The sequence below is a fragment of the Opisthorchis viverrini genome, assembly GCF_000715545.1.
Source record: "Opisthorchis viverrini unplaced genomic scaffold opera_v5_2, whole genome shotgun sequence".
Taxonomy (NCBI): Eukaryota; Metazoa; Platyhelminthes; class Trematoda; order Opisthorchiida; family Opisthorchiidae; genus Opisthorchis; species Opisthorchis viverrini.
In genome coordinates, this window is record NW_008751658.1 from 1,664,411 (window position 1) to 1,683,388 (window position 18,978).

The 18,978-nt window shown below is 44.6% G+C and overlaps 2 protein-coding genes across 2 annotated transcripts in view; one reads left to right on the forward strand and one right to left on the reverse strand.

Moving 5' to 3' along the window:
- T265_00199 (hypothetical protein) overlaps positions 1-18,978 on the forward strand; it is a gene marked incomplete at both ends in the record, with an annotated part of 64,911 nt that overhangs the window by 21,354 nt on the left and 24,579 nt on the right. Inside the window, 7 exons of the mRNA XM_009163907.1 lie at positions 4,748-4,835; positions 6,459-6,964; positions 8,985-9,060; positions 9,151-9,357; positions 9,449-9,725; positions 14,289-14,523; positions 16,098-16,448. Of these exons, the coding sequence (XP_009162171.1) occupies positions 4,748-4,835; positions 6,459-6,964; positions 8,985-9,060; positions 9,151-9,357; positions 9,449-9,725; positions 14,289-14,523; positions 16,098-16,448 (1,740 nt within the window). The remainder of the gene's footprint in view (positions 1-4,747; positions 4,836-6,458; positions 6,965-8,984; positions 9,061-9,150; positions 9,358-9,448; positions 9,726-14,288; positions 14,524-16,097; positions 16,449-18,978) is intronic.
- Positions 13,238-18,978, reverse strand: part of T265_00198 (hypothetical protein) — a gene marked incomplete at both ends in the record, with an annotated part of 23,858 nt that continues 18,117 nt past the window's right edge. Inside the window, one exon of the mRNA XM_009163906.1 lies at positions 13,238-13,376. Coding sequence (XP_009162170.1) covers positions 13,238-13,376 — 139 coding nt within the window. The remainder of the gene's footprint in view (positions 13,377-18,978) is intronic.

Here is an 18,978-nt window from a genome sequence, read left to right on the forward strand (position 1 = left end):
TCAGTCACAGTTGAAACCCACGAGTCATCTCCATCTCATAGTACGTTCGGCGCACTAGAAGAGTTCCAGTTTAATCATTACTTTTACACTGGCTTCCTTACATGGCGAATCTGACGGTAGTCTGTGACCCACTTCATAACTGTTATTCCGATATCCTAACAAGAACGTACGGAGATCAGAAGGCGAAACGAGATGGTCGTAGGTCTATCTTGATTTCCACGTTTGCTCATACAGTTCCAAATTTATACCGGAGCAATTTTCGAATGGCCACAAGGGTTGATGAACATGGGGTTTCGATAACCTCTCCTCAAATTGTACATGTCTAAAGGTTAAGAGTTGTGATGTATAAGTAGCTACCTAGTGAAATATGACCAAAAAACATTGAACATTGTTGTTGGTTGTCACAAGATCAGACAACCGGGCCGGGGTCATGAGCAGGGTGATTCTGAGATGCAGATGGGGTGGAAGTGATCAACGGCCGGTGTTTGTGGGTGTGCGGTTTTGTATGCACGTGAACTCACTGACTTGTTCAACCCTGGAGTCTGGAGTGTATGGAGGAATTGCCTTTAACGGTACATCTTAGGATCGCCCAGTCTGATAACAATGGCCCCGGTCATGGGGTTAATATAAGCTTGCATCCATTGGGGTTGGCGTGATTGCGTTCTCTAAGGGACTCGGGGAGTTTTATTGAGGTCTGTATTGTATCGATTAAATGCTTGTCGGCTAATGTCTTATCAATAAGGCCATGTGACACGTGTTCGTTGACTGCCTTACCATGTCATACGTCCCATATACTCTGCATAATAACGAGTATACTAACATGTTTATGACATGGACTAACACTCGATCTGTCACGCTGATTAATAACAGTCGTCGGGATCGTAAAGTCTGATGACGAAGAACGTTCTGCCTGTGGCTTTTTAGTCCACGGTTGAGCCACTGTTTGCCGATCGCTGTTGAATAGTATGTGACAACTTGACACTTTTTACGCAGTAAAATTCCCTGGAGAGTTGTCTTCCCTGAGGAAGGTTTGAGGTTATGTAGGACGTTATAAGGGCAAATTATGAATACCCTATCACATAAACTGTGAATGAGGCTTCTCTTCTGTTTCATGCTTTTGCCAAATGGACATTCTGTAATCACCTACTGTCTTGTCTGGTTGATACCATGCCCACGAAGTGGAACTTCTTAGTCATTTCTTCCCATGCACCGACCTTCATGGACGAACTGGCTAGGTTCAGTCGTTGTAAGCTTGAGTTACTTTTTTGTGGCCGCTAACGACAAGTTCATCGTTAACATGTCAACGCTAGTAACACGTCGATTCATTGGAACGTTTCATGGGGCCTGCTTCGAATTCACTCGTTAAAACAGTGAAGTCACAGTAGAGAGTCCATAGTCACCCCGTCAAATTGGCGAAGTTAGGTTCATCAGCGAACCAGGGATTCTTTTGGGTATTCGGTTGGTACCGTTTACTGCACCTTTTTGGAATAGATTGGTGGTTTGGTAACAGTTTCTACCAAGAGCAAAACCGTTCAGCTGTAGCACCCTTTGAGTGTCTAGCTGTGATTCCACACGAGGTCTCTGATACCGCCAGGTTGCCCAAGCTCACACAAGAGCAATCAAGATACAGAGTTTGGATTTGAACCACGGACCTTCCGGTTAGTAAGTTCGCGCCCTAACCCCAGCCATCTCGAGGTCTACCATGAATCCTTAGGTGTACGTGTGACATCGAAAAATTTATTGTTCCCATTGAGATCCTCTGTGGATGTGATGGATTCGAAAGTATCGTGCAGTTCATGCTAACACAAGTGTTGATGGACTGACTCGCTGCCTTGCTATGGTATAACAAATTATGCATGTTCAATATTAGTCTCAAAGAACCGTTGGGTTTTTGTACTGTCGACAGATCATGGACACGAAGTACAATAAACCCAATTAGGTTAACGAGTTTGAAAGTTGTTTTTGAAATTTGACGTCCGATTTTCATACGTACAATCCATCCCTTCTATTTTGTGCGTCTGATCTTCCTCTTCTTTCATTCTTCTGGATTTAGTTGTAATTTGTAATAACCGTCAATTTTGTCCGTCAAAACTATATCAGCGCCGGTGTCACACCTGAGCACAATTGGCACTCAAAATTTTCAGTGCTCTGAGCGTTCCCTGCTCATGACATTCTGTTTCCCTCAAAAACTATTTTATCGGTAGCTACTATGAACTAGCTATGGTGTGTAAGTGTCTCGCTCAGCTGAACTAATTTTCAGTCTCTATACGATAATCCTCAACCTCAAAGATAGAGTTTCAACCATCGTTGCATCAAGTGAAACGCTGGAAGAATTTTGTACATACGTTTTCCGGTTGGACCAAACAAGAAATTTTCGAAACCATATGTTCATCGTGTGTGACTAAATGAGAATCTTTGTCAGATGTAACCTTTCCAAATATCGGATAGCACGTTTTAGGCGATCGTGCGCTGTCTGAAGTGGCATGAAAAGTATTCGACGCCCGGCCTTAATGTCCTTGCCCGTACCCTGCACTATTGTACACAAACGTAGTGTATGACGCCGTTTATTTTTTCATACCATTTTCTACACCATATGCGATAGCATATGGTTTCACTTTATATCTTTTCCCTCTCCTGAACAGCGTGTAGTTTGTGGTAGACTGTCTCAAATCGGTTCTATTTCTTGCATTTAGCAGGAAATTTTCCAGACTCGGATGCAGTTGTTGCTGAAGATAGTGTTGGATTGGTTGCGAATATCCTGACGAGCCATTTCTGTTTGACGTTTGGTCGGCCGGTTGGTCAAGCGATCAAGGACTACCATTCGTTTAAGTAGGATATTGTCCGTCCTTATGCTGCACTACCCGAACGCAATTTATCTAACGGTCGTTTCAAACAACCTATCATCGGACTGTACGGTTGTAGGGCGGAAAGCAAAACGAACCAACGCTGAATGCGAATGCTGATTTGTGACAGACCAAGATAGCAGCATTGCGTGAGAGGCTTTCGCGCTCTAGGTAGAGATCAATCGATGGTTGGTTGACGGACACAGATAACCATTTTTTGCCCAGAATTTAATTAACCAATCTACTTGTGACCACCGCCATATACGGAATAAACAAAACCGGATAGCTTCGTTTAATCTATTGGCATTCAACGAATAATAATGATTCTTGTGTTTTGGTCTAATGGCTCATTTCGATCGAATGGCCTTGTCGCAACCGTTGACCTTTTACTGCGCATTATTGGCAATTAAGACTGACAGTTGCCCACGGCACCCTTAAAATTCTCCCTATGGTAGAAAATTTTGTAGTCCAGCCGATGCACTAACTGTTTCGTTCGAGGTCTGTTTCGTTACTTATAACGTAGATTAGAGAATTATGCTATCGTGGAACTTAGGAGCTAAAACTCGAGCTTATTGCATGGCAATCTGTGCGAAGTCGACACACCACAAATACCTTTGCGCAGCAAGTGTAGCTCCCTCTGTAGCAAAGATCAACCATTGATCGGTATACCTACTAGCAAGGCTACTGTAAATTCTATTTGTCAACGTGGTCCGATTGTTGACAAAGCTTAAGAATTCCGGACCAAACTCGGCTCAGTTGGTGTTAAAAAGATTGAGCGCCATGTGGTCTATATAATATGAATACTTTGAAAGTCAAAACACAGCGTAGTTTAATGTAATGTTAGCATAACATCTTATCCCCCCGCGCTTTGTTTTTACCTTAACTGTTTCCTTACTACCGTAAATTTGTCTGAACGCATTGGCCAATGAATAATGAGACGATACATGTACAAGCAGACCACTACCACAAAGACTCGTAATAATCTCCGAACCCATGTGGCCCGCAAAAATCCAACGGTGGTGGGATGTTAGCCATTTGTACGTAAAAGGCTAATTGCACAAACCACCTAGCTTATTCGGAGTCCTTAATCGGCTGATCGAACGCCGTTCGCCAAATTGCTTTCAGCGTGTGACCGAACGCATGAGGTCGTCGATTCTCAAGCTAACATCCGGGACACCGCGATGATAAGCAGCGCATAGGTCGTTTCGTTTAACATAACTCCACTTCGGCGTGTATCGTAGGAATCGCACCACTGGAGCGGAAATCTAAAACGAAAAATCTTGGCTATTACTAGATCATCGGGAGACTGCAACCAATCAAACTACGTTATGTACCCATCTTATGCCATACTGACCAATGACTTTTTTGTGTAAACACAGCCGTATGCTCAGTTCGAGCTTCATTCTATGGTTTGTCGGAAGGTATTTGAAAGTGTTCGTTCGCGACAATGTTCTTAACAGAGGGACAATGATCATTGATAGCTAAACCATCTTTCTCCCCGCCTCTTCAAATGTTTGCCAACTTGCGACCTCTTACTCATTCTCACGTTTCCTACCAGCAACAACTTCGGATTCCATGACGATTTTCATATGTCATCTTACCATGGGTAATAATGCTGGCCCCTCACTGTTTCGCCAGTCGGATCGTCCAACTGTGTCAATCTATTGGTTCACCTCGAATGAACCGTGAAAACTACGATATACCAGGTTGTTTAAGCCAAAACATGATCGGTTGAAGAGCCCAGTGTGCACCGGAATCACGCGTCTTTCGACAAGCACTTGTTTGCCCACCTGCTCACCAGTTCGTGGCTCTAGGACGTTTCAGTGTATGTTATAAAGTTATCTCGTCGAATATCCTATCAAACTTACGCTATCCACCCGTGCTTCTCGTTCTTCTTCGGACAGAGTATCAGAAAGCCGACGTTGGTCCCTTACCTCGCTTCCTTCCTCCGGTTACGGAACCAATACCCCAGAAAGTGGAAGCAATGTATCGGTTAGTGCCTGTTTTATGTTAAGTACTCTAGTGAAACAGGAGAGTGGGGGTTTTAAAGCCAGTGACATCGTTTAATGCAACGTTTGTTGCTACAGTTCCGTCCTACATACATTTATTTCGAGAGAAAGTTGAGTGAATCTGAAGGTTCACAGCAAGCTTGGTTCGGATGGATAGGTATACCGATGTTCGCCGAGTACAGCGTGCGAAACGGTATTCAGGCCATCGATCTTTGGCGATATCTTCTGTCACATTATAATTCGGGACATTCAATATTCCAGCACATCACCAAAGCATCCATTCACTGATCTTACAAACCATTTTGGTTTGGTTTAAAGAGTTCCTGAAACAGTATGCTGAGCTATTAAAAGTACTTCGTTGGTCCTATAAGTAACGGCCCGCTAGCCGCACTCAATGTGCGCGATACTCACGGACTCAGCCAGTGACTCTTTCGGGTTGTGATCTCATCCTGGGTTGTAACTGGCACTCACTGATGAGTTTTGTTCTTAGTGTGAGGGCTCAGCGGTTTGGCTGAGTCGAACTAATCCTAGTTGCAGTTGAAGAAAACGAAAAATATATGTACCTATAGATGTGCCAGAATAAATTCAACATGCATGGCATCGAAATTTGTTTAGCCACAATTTTTGTGAACGAAAACCATTCGAAACCGAGGTCACTATATGCCCTAAATGACCAAGTAACCCAAATGGCAATCGGACATCCTAATACGCATTACGAGTCAGGCGTCCCTAGTAAGTGTTATTAAACCTTCCACATCTGAAACACAGGGATATGCGAATGTTCCCCTCGGTAGACTAGGTGACACATGAAACACAGGGTTAGGTCAACTAAAGGTCAAATCTTCCCTAATCGCATGGGATATTGATCTTCGATAATGGGTCAAATTGTGACTGGGGCAGTTCAGATAGCTGGGCTTGTTATTGGAAAAGGATATAATTCACAATAAAAGGTTTTTTGGTTAGTGGTTCCATCTCTCGGGTAGGTAACTACCATGTGGTTATAGTAGACGGTCAGGACGTTTGTCACTTTTTCAGTGAGACGCATGTGTGAGAACTCGGAGAGCAGCTACCTAGATTGGTGTGTCAAAGATTTGAATGTGCTAAGGTGAACAGGTGACCTCAATAGCTTCTTACAAGCTACACTTCACCAAGTAGCTATATCACCCGTTGACCTGACATTTTGGCATTTGTCCCACTTGAAACAGCAGTGAACGATACTATCTTTGGTAATGGTGCGGGTCTAAGTTCCACCCTCTGGTTTCGCCGGTGATGCTGTTGTATGGGTGCCCTACACTCCTTGATATTATACCTTATTCGGGACTTAGCTACGCAGAACAGCTTGTTTCTTTGGATCCCAGCGCACGCAGCTGTAGCGCGATTTAGTTAGGGTGCTACCACAGTCCACTGCTCCATTGGGTAAGACTTTGTGGAAGGAGGCAGTTTCTGTTGAACGTGGAATTTTTTTGTGTTTAGGTGAAAACGCAGTGCTACCGATGTATTTCACCTGGCTCTCTGTGAGGTTAGCGGTTCGGTTTTATTCCGACGCCCATGCTTGTTTACAATACGGCGATCTAATATTCATCGTTCCACTGTGCGTGCTTTTCAGCGAAGTCGGTGTTCTTCTAGGGAACAGGTCTATCCGCCTCACACGACACAGGCCCCAATGGCCGTTTGTTCGACCAGCTCTTCCAACGTGGGAGTTAAACCATCGAAAGTCATGGATCAACGAGCCACAACCGCGAACACCATGAACCGTTCTGCTTCGTTCCGCCATGCTGTGGATCGGTCAAATCTTGCTCCGCCAACATTGACTCCCTCGCCGAATTTTCCTAAGCGATCTGGAGACCAAGGTGGTGATGCTTTTGGTTTCCAGCGTTCCTCGACAGACCTAACTCTGATGCCCGAGGGCGATCGATCTCCCATTCCTCGTATGCCCTCTCCACTATGTTCGAACAATGATGTTAGTTTTCCAAACGCTCGGTCGGTGTCCAAACCTTATTCTCCTACTACATCCCAAAGAAATCAGTTGGACCGGTCTGGAAGCTCTGGTTTTGGCTCCTTTTCTCCCATTAATACAGCGGGTGGTGTGAGAACACGTTCACGAAGTTTGAGGTACTTGTCTGCACATTATGGTTCCCAACACAAGTTTTTAGCATTGCTTGAAGTTTCATCCACTACACTCGTTGGAATCATCCTAGCACATAGAGTTCAAAATTCACTGCAGCCATTGGCATGCCCTGCTCAAGTGTAAGATTTGTTCCCACAGCTTCTTTCAGGTTCACGTGCATGTCATGTCACATAGTTTCTCGTTGTGACCGAAAATGTTAAACGTCGATAAACTTACAGTGAGCGAAGAAGATTGAATATCTTTATGCAGAAAACATAATTTTATTACGGAGAACTTCGTTTTCTGCCTCAAGCAATGTCGTTTGCTCTAGTAATATAGTTCTAATCACCACATAAGACCAGCTGTCGATCGACTGAAAGCATGTCCATGGGTCGGCTTCTACTGGATACTCGTTCACAAAAGCCCACAACGTACAGTTTACATCTCTATCAATGAACAAATGTACAACACATCAAGACAGGAGCCGACAGTCATCTGCAAGGACTTCTTAGAGATCGAACCCGAGCCATCGATGGTATCCGCTGGACTAGTCAGGCTCATCGATAAAAGAGTTTTGGTACGGAAAAAGGGCACTTCTAAGTGTTTACGGAGTGTTATCCTGAACACGGTGGGGTGTTTGGATGTCAGTTAATTTGTTAGTTCATCGCCTCCAATCCGTGACTATCCTTATTGAACACAGTTTGAATCGAAATACCTTGGTACATTGCTTGTAGCTGACTAGCCGAACCAAATCTTCACCGCCAATATTTTACAAACATTACATCGCATTAGCCACTAGGGCCTACTTTTTTGGGGGAAGGGTTAACTGAATTCCCAGACACAAGTGATGTGGATGCTTTCAGCGAGTTTGGCGTACTCTTTCCACTGTCTTTGTAGACGCAGCTTCAACTACCTAGCTAGTATTGACCCATCCCTGTTACTTGAAGCGTCGTTTGTGATCCCCACTATCCTTCGCATTCCAATATTTTACCACCGCCTTTTTGAAATCCGCAATGAGAATTCGGCGTTCGCTTTTGAAGGGACCGTTGTTAGCCCATAGTACATAGTCCGTCGTTAGTAAGTTCGCTGATCTGGATGATCCAGTTACAGCCAAATCGCTCAGCTCGGTGAACAAACAAATGACTAAATCAAGCGGTTACCAGACACAGCCTCAAGTTTTCGTCGCCAGTGAAATACTTGTCAATTTCTTCTGTGAGGTCTTTTCAGTCGTGTCACTGCGCCGTCCACTTACCCCTATGCTAATGGGCACCAGGCTGCGCCCAGGCAATGTGGTACAAATTGTCTCACCACAAACAACCTATTGCTTCAGTTCCGCGTGCTCTTTTTCCATAACCTTGGCATTTGTGCAGATGGTCATAAATATTGAATGAACTTCGCATAAATGTCATTTTGAATACTACTTGGTTTTTTATAAGATCTGTGTACTTCCAAATGTAACCTACAGAGCGCTGAACGTCACTGGAAAAGCTGTAAAGCACTACAATACCTAAAGTGGTCTTGTTTATTCGTACTCCCCGTATTTCCTGTTGCTTTGTCTTTTTTCTTGCTTAAGGCTGTGTCCTCATTAACTCAGTAGTCTGTCTACGAATACAAGTGTACATCTTCCCCGGATACTCCATGTTTCCTTTTACTCTGCGTAAGATTGAGTCGGTTTAAAGGCTTAAATCGCATCGGATCTAGGCATCCCTTGGTTCTTCCGATGTCAGTGTATCTTTCGTCGGCACAAGAGGTTCCTCCAGCTTGAATCAGCGTTTCTGTCCTCTGATTTTCAGACTATTGCTATTCTGCATTTTACTCGCAGTTTGGTCTTTAGGCACTTTTCTGGAATATCACGATTCATCATGAATACTTATTCAGTTACTCCGTTGTTCTTTAAAAGGACCAAGAAGCAAATTCGAGGAAATTACCTTCAATCTCAATGCATATTAGTTCCTCCTATTTGTAGAAGCTTGTGACGATTCCTCAGTAGCAAAATACTACTTTATATTTATTCTCTTTTTCTAGTCCGTTACGTTTCTCTGGAACTGGTGAACAGGAAATATTATTGCTCAACGATGTTTACCGCGAACGCTTTCCCAAAGTAAGATACTGTGTGATTTCTATCACCCTTTCTTAGGTAACTTATTTTGGTAATGACTAGTTCACTTTCCCCTGTCCTTTATATTTATAGGCTTCTGCTCAAATGCAAGAGCGTCTTCAGCGACTCATTGACGAACTGGAAAAAGAGGACACTGTGTCGTGGTCTGCTGTTGCTCGCTTTGTGCACCGTCAAGTCGTGCAACACGCAAGGGATTGTTTGCAAAAGGCCTTGTCCAGAATCGTCACCTGTCGGTATTTTTACGAGATGACCGAAAACCTAGAGAAACTTGTTGAAGACGTGGGTTCATTTTCACTTCTATCGTTACTCATTTTTTGTTCCCACTTGCTATCTTTATTCCGTTTAACCGTACCTCTCCCTCTTTCCACAGACCCGGATCCGCGAACCCGATTCCGTTCCCGTCGTCGTCGCTCTAATTCGGAGACTGCTACTCATCATTGCGCGACCCGCACGCCTTCTCGAATGTCTGGAATTCGACCCGAGAGAATTTTATCAGATGCTTGAGGTAGCAGAGGACCAGGTCAGGCGTCAGACATCGTCTGGTTTCGGTCCCATGGAAGCTGCCCGTGGGCGGGGAGAAATTGTTTCCGCCGACGTTCCACTCTACATCATCTCGAAGTTAGGTCTTAACAAGAATGTCCTGCAAGGTGATTTGCTGTTTTTCTCTCCCTCACTTTAAACTAATTTGTTTTTTTTTATCCATCCTACTGGGGTAGACCTGTCTCCTTTGTCTCGGACGAATAGTCGGTTCTGCTTTTCTTCTCTGATGACGCTATCCACTTTTAGGTTACCCTCTTTCTACCGTTATTCCTATCCTCAGTCCCCTGGGATTTGTCTTTCCCGAACGGTTCAACTTCTCTTGCGCGCGTGTTGATCTAGGTCACAGAATCGTGGTGCTGTGTTTCTCAATTTGTAGAATGGCGCGTCGGTTTTTTTTTACAACCCTCTCGCATCTTCCAACTGTGTTACCGGCTGATTACTCAAGTGGAATGCAGCTAGAAATAATTTTTTGGTTTGATTAACTTCCGTTGTTCACCATGCTTCCCAGGGACACGGTTTGCATGAATCGCATCAGAACTGATGCGTTGCGGTTATCAAAATTTGGTTATCTGGGCATCCCGAGCGGTGTCACAGTTGCCGGACTTCTTGGCTTGTTGTTTTCGTTTTTTTTTTCTAAACTTGATGACCATATTCAGTTCGACTCGCTTTGTGTGCACTTGTGTGTGTGTGTGTGCGTGTGCGAAAATAATCGTATGTGGTAGTTTGGAAAGGAGGTTACTTGTGGCGCTTCATTCTATCTTGACCTTTTTGACAACGAACCACCACTGGTCTGGTATTCGTTCCATTGCAATTAATGATTGTCGACCTCATTATGGTACTTGTTAAGTGTGACACTCTGTCTTGCTGAGATGGGTCAGCGCTGTGTATGTGTGTGTAGACTATTTCCAGACACCGTTGATTCCACCCAGCCTCCGCGCTACTTTCTCTAATTAGGCTGTTACTGACAGTTCATCGCTGTTCAGAAAGTGCGCTCCAGTTTTGTTACTCAGAACGTCACATGGCATTCTGTGTTCCGATGTTTTTTTTCGTTTATCTGAACTCCCTTCTGCGAGTCTCACTTTCTCACGTCACCATTTAATTATGGAGCACAACCAAAGATGTAAATAGCGAGATGCGAACTGCTCGAAAACTCCTTCCCTTACGGGAGTTTTTTAACAGAAAACCACTATAGAGACACCTTCAAATTCAGTGGTTGTGGACAGGTTTTGCTGTCGCTAGCTAGAGTATGGTGCACCCCCAAGACACTGCTCACTGAATTCTACCTTGTTTGACACATTAAGCTGATGCGATATCAAGAAAATGAAGACTGCGTTGGATCGTGTGTTCATTTATCTGTTCAGTAGATGCTGATGTTCTGTCCTCTTCTGTTAATCGAACAACAGCTCTTTTTTCTCGTGAGCTTAATAATGCGAGACTACTTGAAGGGGAGCTTCAAACAATTTATTCAAGCGTATAAACCGTCCAGATAGGGAAAATGTGCGTCTTGCGGAAAGAAAAAGACGATCTGATGTTTGGAATGATGTCTCAGAACGCGTATGTGAGCCTCAGAAATTCTGATCAGAAGCTTATGGTTTCGTTCCCTGGATTATCTTTGAATATTCTGGAGGCGCACTGACTGATCTTCTCAAAAACTTTCAACAGAATGCGCAACGCAAACTAACTGACCAGTAATGGTTATCGAACTGTGGTACATAACGCCTCGTGTCCAAGTAACCTCGTCGGGAAGGTGGTGTTCTGTGACGTAGGTGCTTCTTGTTCTCGGAGCACAGTTTCAGGATGTCCCTGATTGTTCTGTGGCACTCAAATTCACATTTTAGGGTGTCAAGCCATATGTCAATTGCTGATACGATTAACTCATCCTGTCTTATGCAACAACCATAGTGAGTATCCTGTACATTTACACCAGCATAAAAGTATCTCCTCAGTTAGAGTGGATTAATAAATAACCTTTCAACTGCGATGCATTTTTGCCGTGCAACCCAAGTGAATCGAGTGGATCGAAATACTACCTGATTGCCCAAGTCTGTAGGAAGATTTGAAAAAGCTAAGAATTTGTTCGAATCACCGGCTTCCCGATCTCGTGTAACGGGTGGGCAAGCATAGAGGTTGCTATCGGATTTTTTATGTTGTTTCTTGCCCCATTATATCGTGACAAGTAATATTCTAAAGAACCACACATAAACTGTATTTTCACGCGCTTCACGTATTTATTTTCTCCATGTCCTCCAGCCGTGTTGATACTCTTATCTCCTTCCCGTACAGTTCATTCATGTCCTTTATATAAGTACTAGTTCTCAACCAACACGGTTGCCATAGTGACCGATGACCTAATATTACTCTACTCATCTTTTCAATTAATGGTTTGCAATCAACTCTTGAATCCACCGCTACCTCAGTGACCAACAAAGTAGTGCGGGCTATCAGCTATAGGTATTGTGTACTTTCGATACAGCGCATCATGCCTTGATCAACGGATATATTCAGCATATCACGCATACTACGGTCAAGCTGCCACTCGCTACGTATGTCAGACTCGTTTGCTCTTATTCAAAGGACTATTTGGCATGTACGGGACGCGGAACGCTGCGGACCTCTGGCGCATCGCAGATCGTCAACCAATGACTTATAGTAATAATAGTAACAGTAATAATAATAGTTGCAATAAGATTAATGGTGTCTTCCAATTCCATATGTAGGGCTTGACCGCAGCAACCCACTCAGAAGTATGGTCTCACCAAATGCAGCCGATTTCATGTTACCGGCCAACTTCTCTAGAGCGATATTTCAAGGTAGCACGTGTAAGGTGCAACGTATGGATTGTTTGTTGATCATAATCTACCAGTTTTCTTACCTCTAAGGAGACAGTCCTCATAGGACACCACCCTTGGTCAGTCCCTTAAATTTGTCTGTTTGGGACTTTTGAGTTGTATCGCGCTCACATACCCAGCGCTGTTAGGTTTCCGTTCGGGATGAGGGAGTTTGCGCAATCAGAGACCATAAACAAGACGCACCAGAGTATTTTTGGCCCGTTGTTGGGTCGTGCTGAGCTCTCAAGAACCCATTAAACTATACTTTGTGTTCAGTTTTTTGCACCCTTGTTACCGGCAATGAATTTAATGCACGCTTACAGGAGTGACCGTATGCTCTTCATTCTTGAGACAATCTGGACCTGAATTTTCGAGGGAAGGTTGCGCTATGTAAAGTTAAACTGAGGAGTCTTTATTTCCGTATCCCGCGCTGGCCATTGCCGTCTTCCTGGATAGGGACCCCGAGACGGGGCAAATCACTGGTTGGAGACATTGTCAGGCATAGCCCAGTCGCTCCTTTATTGGTACTTGTGCACCAAGCTATTGCCTTCAATGCGCATCTCCCCAATAAAAAGTTTTCGGACGACCCCGTATTTACGCATCAATTGTGTCAGCTAATACCTCCAAGACGCAGCTATTTACTCCATCTTGCAAAACCACCCGTGAACGAAACTGTGGCAGCTAGAACCACCGTACGGCAAGTGCGCACTTCTTACAGCTGATGAGAGAGACAGAGAGTCTCGATATTCAAGTCATTGATGCTGAATTATTTCATGGTGTAACAACAAAAACTACAACGGGAATGTATCATGGAAATCGAATATCGTGGGCCGAGTTGGATTATGATCGTTCACGCACTGTTTGTGGACGATACTCAGAGCTTCACCGCGCGTTACACTTCCTTTTTGCTCAACCACATAATAATTGGACCTGACAAATAAACATGAATACCGTAAAGCTCCCTTTATTATTGGTGGCTCGGGTCCATTCATTCGTAATTGATCAGGTGGCTGTTAATCTGTTCGCCGAGCCTGACACTAAACTTGCAGGCGTTTCGTCATCATTAGCTAGGGCATCATCAGTGTGGTCTTTGGTGGGTGGGGGCGAGATGGCTCAGGTGGTTAGAGCGCGAATTTTCTGACCGGAGGGTCTGTGGTTCGAGCCCGACCTCCGCCTATCGACTTCCCCTGTTTAGGCTTGGGCAAACTGGTAGTATCCAAACCCTCGTGCTTCCTTCGCGTAGCATGACAGCTTGGCACCGAAAGGGTGTTACAGCTGACTGGTTTGGTCTTGGGTGGGTGAAGCAGATCATAACAAGTTGCCGTAGCATCTCCCGCCCTCTCGCGATGAGCCACATCAGTAGTTATAGACGCTGGAAGACACGGCTCAACCGCATCAGTGTTTGATGACGTGAATGCACAAAAACTACTACTTTCAAAGCGTAAACCTCCCCTTTCTGCCCCCCAAAACTACGACAGCGTCCCCTTGACTTCATCGTCTCTTCACAATCCAAGCATACCACCTAATTCCATCCACATTTCCAACACCATCAGTGGATGAAACTATGACAGCTAGAATTAAAATAGACCCCAATACTACTTAAGGCTTACTGTGATGATGAAAAACGTCTACTCGCAGTAATCGAGACATCAATACTATCGGACCATCAAGCTGACTGACTCTAAATCACTAGTCGGTTATTGTCCTCTCTGTATGATTAAAGTACCGTCCACTTTTTTTGAGAACCAGTTAGCTTGCTAACCGCGTGCCCTTTATTTATCTGTTGTATATTATATTGCATCTTACTGTTGCACGTATTCGTTTTGTGCTCACTTCAAACAGATTCCTACCAACAGCAGTCAGCCAATCTTTACAACCGTGGATTATCTCTTACGGCGAACAGCGAAAGCAGTACTCAGTCTGAGACGTCCGTGAGAGCACGCTTTTTGAGTGGCTCTGACTCCACCCATTCGGTGGAGGCTATCCCCTCTTCCCTTGGCAAATCTGCCACACCTGCGCGTCTGCCTTGCGAAGCGGATTTCGAAATCATCAAGCTGATCTCGAACGGGGCTTATGGGTAAGGAATAAAATCGCTCTTTCTCACTTTTTTCCTTACTTGGGTCGTGTTGGATGTATGGCCCGCGAAGAAGACGCTTAATGAGAGGGTTACAGATTACAACAAGAATGTAGATTATACCAATATCCGAATGCTCGATTTTCAAGAAAGTGAGACTTTTCGAATAAATCCGGTCACTATAAAAGTTCCCATGCTTTGTCGATTTGGACAGAAAAGGAGCAACAAATCCAGTCAGAAAGCTGGATGAATTATTCCATGTTTGGTGTGACGATCAGTAGAGGGGTGATAAGTGAATTGGAAATTCAGCAGACCACGAGCCACGTTAGTATCGTTGAGATAGTGGTTAAGGGTTGTTAACAATGATTGTAGTGATTATCAGGTGATAGGTTTCATTCAAGACACCTTTGAGGATAGTAGAATAAGAGCTGGGGTTTACTCGATAAGTTAGTCTCGCGGTGTCCCGATTGTTCTAGTCCTCTCTTGAGCATATCTTCACCATTAGCTTGCTGATGATGCATTACCTTTACGGCAGAGCACATGTTTGTGAGTTTGTAATAACTTTGTGAGTTCTTAGTCGGACAGCTTGTTGTGTTATCCGGATGTGTGGTGATTGCTCACTTTATCAGTGGATTGTGAAGTACGATCCCTGATCCCAGCCAGCAACCAGACTTTGCAGTTCTATTCTGTGAATAGCGAGTTTCCATAATCCGATGAAAAATGGAACCCATCCATAGCCAGAAGTTTGTTTTGAGGCGAAACGACTTTTATTGGCATACAGGCACTCTAGATTGGTGCCACCTATCATCTGAGTCGTCTAGTCTCCACTGGAGTGAGCTGAGTATGAATGATTATTTTGCGCAAGCCATGTAAAATCTGTTCCTTGTCAGCTGTTTCGGTATTTCGTTATGGCATGGAAATAATTCGAGTACATATGCAATGCAGCTCCCCCGACCACTGGAATCTGACTGGGTCCTATAGGACTCAATACTCTAGGTTTTCGGAACTTTTATCCTGCTTCTCCTCTGTACATTGAATATGTTGAGGAAAGTCGGCCTCATCAGCACTGACTACCATTCTGACATGCTGGAGCCCTCGCGTCATCCGGATGGAAATCTATGTTGATTGCCAATCGGCTGACGCAATGACATCGCAGATATCATACACGCCGCGATCCCAACAGTCTTCCAGTAACCCACCATTGGAGAATCCACAGCATTTCCTAAAGTTGCGGGGAGCTTTCTAGTCGGACTGGGCGGTAGTACGTAAATTGGCTTGTCAGGCGTCAACAACACTCGATCGGCATCCAGTAGGGCACATTAGTGGCCAGTAGAATGTACGACGGATGAGTGCTATCCATCACTTTCATTGTCTACCGGTTGTGTTGTATTCGTCCGGACCCTCTGGATCTGTACTAGGACTGTTTCACGGACCATATTAATAAAAGCCCTCATCATCTACATCGCGTTGATCCTACCTATCAAATACCATGGACTCTTTCTTGAACAGTTATCTTTGTTCGTTAACCCGTTCGCACCTGTTTGAGGATCTTTTCGCCTTCTTCTTTGCCCCCTCAGTGCTGTCTACCTCGTAAGGCATCGAATGACGCGTCAACGATTCGCAATGAAAAAAATTGGCAAGCAACACTTGAAGCTGCGTAACCAGGTGGAACAGGTGTTTGCCGAAAGGGATATCATGAGCTTTGCAGATAACCCATTCGTTGTCAGCTTGTGTTGCACCTTTGAGACAAAAAAGTGTTTGTGCATGGTCATGGAATATGTGGAGGGCGGGGATTGTGCCAATTTGTTGAAACAAATTGGTGGACCACTACCATTGGATTTGGCGCGTCTGTATTTTGCGGAGACTGTGTTGGCGTTAGAGTACCTGCATAACTATGGGATCGTACATCGAGACCTTAAGCCTGACAAGTGAGTTTGTAAGGTGGAACTTTTTAGGAGTTGAGTTCATTTGTCCATTTCGGTTTTGGCTTTTGGCGCTGTTTACTTGACCCTGGTCCTCGGAACGAGATGCAAATGTGGTCCAATAATGTGAGCGGATTCTACGTTAATTCAATGGAACTTTTCGTTTTCGATGCTGGTTACAGAATCGTGACCACTATCAGCGCTTAAGTGATCCAAATTGAGGCCACAACCTTACGTGTACCTCAATATGACCACACTTACTATGCTCATCAGTGTGTTGCCATGTGATACTTTGGTTGTGTTCCCACTGACTCCGAGTTTCACAAACTCAGCCCGCCATTTCGACCGTTTCACGTATGATCACAATGTACCCCTCGACTTGAAGTTACGTGCTGGTATTCAGTATGCGTTCAACCAGTACGACCGAAGGTAAATAATTTTTGACTAGTACGTTTTCTCGGTATTGGTACGATCATATTTACCGGGCACCATTCGGTTTTATCTGTGTATTTGAGTAACCCATCGAACCACGGTCCTAACGAATTTAACTCTACCGCTTGTGCACAGAAATCTCTTGATTCAGTCCTTTCAATCTGTTACGATTGGAGTAACCGCGCTTTTTCGTGCCGCAACTACTGGAAGAGAGCTCGAGAGTGGGTAACCTCCCTGTGCACGAATCTGGCATATCCATTTTAGTTGGTTTGTTCTCATCTATTCTGCTAGTTGTAAATCACCACCGACGTTGTACAACGTCTGCACCCCTTGTTGTGCATGAAAGAGGTTGATCTTCAGTACAAAACAATGGGGAATTTCCCTAAGCAGTCGGATGATCTGGTGACGCAGCCGGGGAAGTAAATTTATCATGAGCAAACCCCTCTTCCAAGCTACTGACCGAATCCTTTACCCCCTCAAGACGCTGGCTTTGTGCGTCTCAATAGCTTCGTAAGACTATCTCGTTCACCCGTCCTTCGTATTAGTCCAAGAGAATTGCCTTTTCACATCTGGACTCACTCAATTCGGGTATTCGACCAAATTTCACATCCTCGCGGCAGACTTGTGGCGCCGTAACCCACACAGTCGCTTAGATCTATTGCTTCTTACTGGCTTCTTTAGAAGCCTACACAGATCTTGCCGTCCGAATCAGCAGTGTCTCATTATCTAGCGAAGCAGGCGCTTTTTTAGATTCTGGTATGGTTGTGCAATCTCTTTAAAATATCCTTAATTCAGCGAGCCTCCTCAGGATCTCGCCCTCAAACAACGCACCTCCTTGTCCGATCCAGAGGAAGATTCCTCCTGGAAAGGATCACTTTTCATATGGGTTACTGATGGTCGCTCGCCACACTGACACCAGCCTGATCGTTATGTTGCTAAATGAACCTGGTCGTTTTATTTTTAGTCGTCCATCGCCAACCGAATCTAACTTACAACAGCAGTGTGCCGGTGTACGAACAACGAAAGTACACTACTCGGCGTACAATACAACTCGCGCTGCCAACGTCCTGTTGCATCACACTGGCTTCAACAGTTATCAGACACTTTCCCAACTTTAAAGAGTCGATTTTTTTTAATGTGAGGTCGGCACAAATCGCGTGCGCCTTCACTTGAATCGCGTGTTGTCACCACCGTGCATAACAACGTCGTTGCTCACCAGCAATTCACGCCAGTGCTTGTGTGTGAATTTCACTTATCCAAGAAATACTGAAAGTCCGTGGCCAATCGGCCAGTGGCTATTTCCTCACAATTCCATCAGCCCGTCAATAAAGAAACATCATCCTTTCCACTCATTGGGAATAATGAAGCAAACTTGTGTACCGTACATTCAGAGAGCGTTATTTTAGTTGGCCTGTCTTGTCTTGTGCTTCGGAAACCTGTTTGTTGTATCCACTTAATACGCTTGCAGCTCACTTTCCATAGAGCATCATTCCTTTGTCTTCAGAAGCAAGCGCAACATTCAGATGGTTTCAGGCACTGAATGTGTCCATCTTCGAACTGTTTAACCGGTATTTAGTCATCACATGATGTTTTACCTAACTAACAATGACATGCTCCTGCTCTTGTCCAAATTGTTCGTCTGGTTCAATGCTGGAGTCCACATATCGTCTTAACTATGCAGTAAACCTCACAAGCATGAATTAGAGCATGTGCCAGTGCTTGCAAAGTATAGCCTTCTGCCCACCGTTTCGTCCAGAAGACCACCCATAAAGCATTTTGAGTTGGTTTCTGGATGATCCAGGAAGAACGCTCGAGCAAACCACCGATCCCGGTGGCCTGACTGCCATTATCCGTCCCGTCTCCGCCAAGATACCACATACTAGCGCATTCGAATTAGGGCATACGTAACGATACAATTATCAGCCTGATAGGTGTCGTGGCTGAGATTCTGTTATATCTGCTGATTCGTCAATATGTGGTATCTGCTGCTGACCCGCTCCAGTGCCTAGTGTCGGAGAGAAAAGACTCACGGAAGGGAACACAATTGCTATATTCCGAACAAGCGAGTGAGTGAGAGCGTGAGCAAAAGTTACAACGGCCCCAC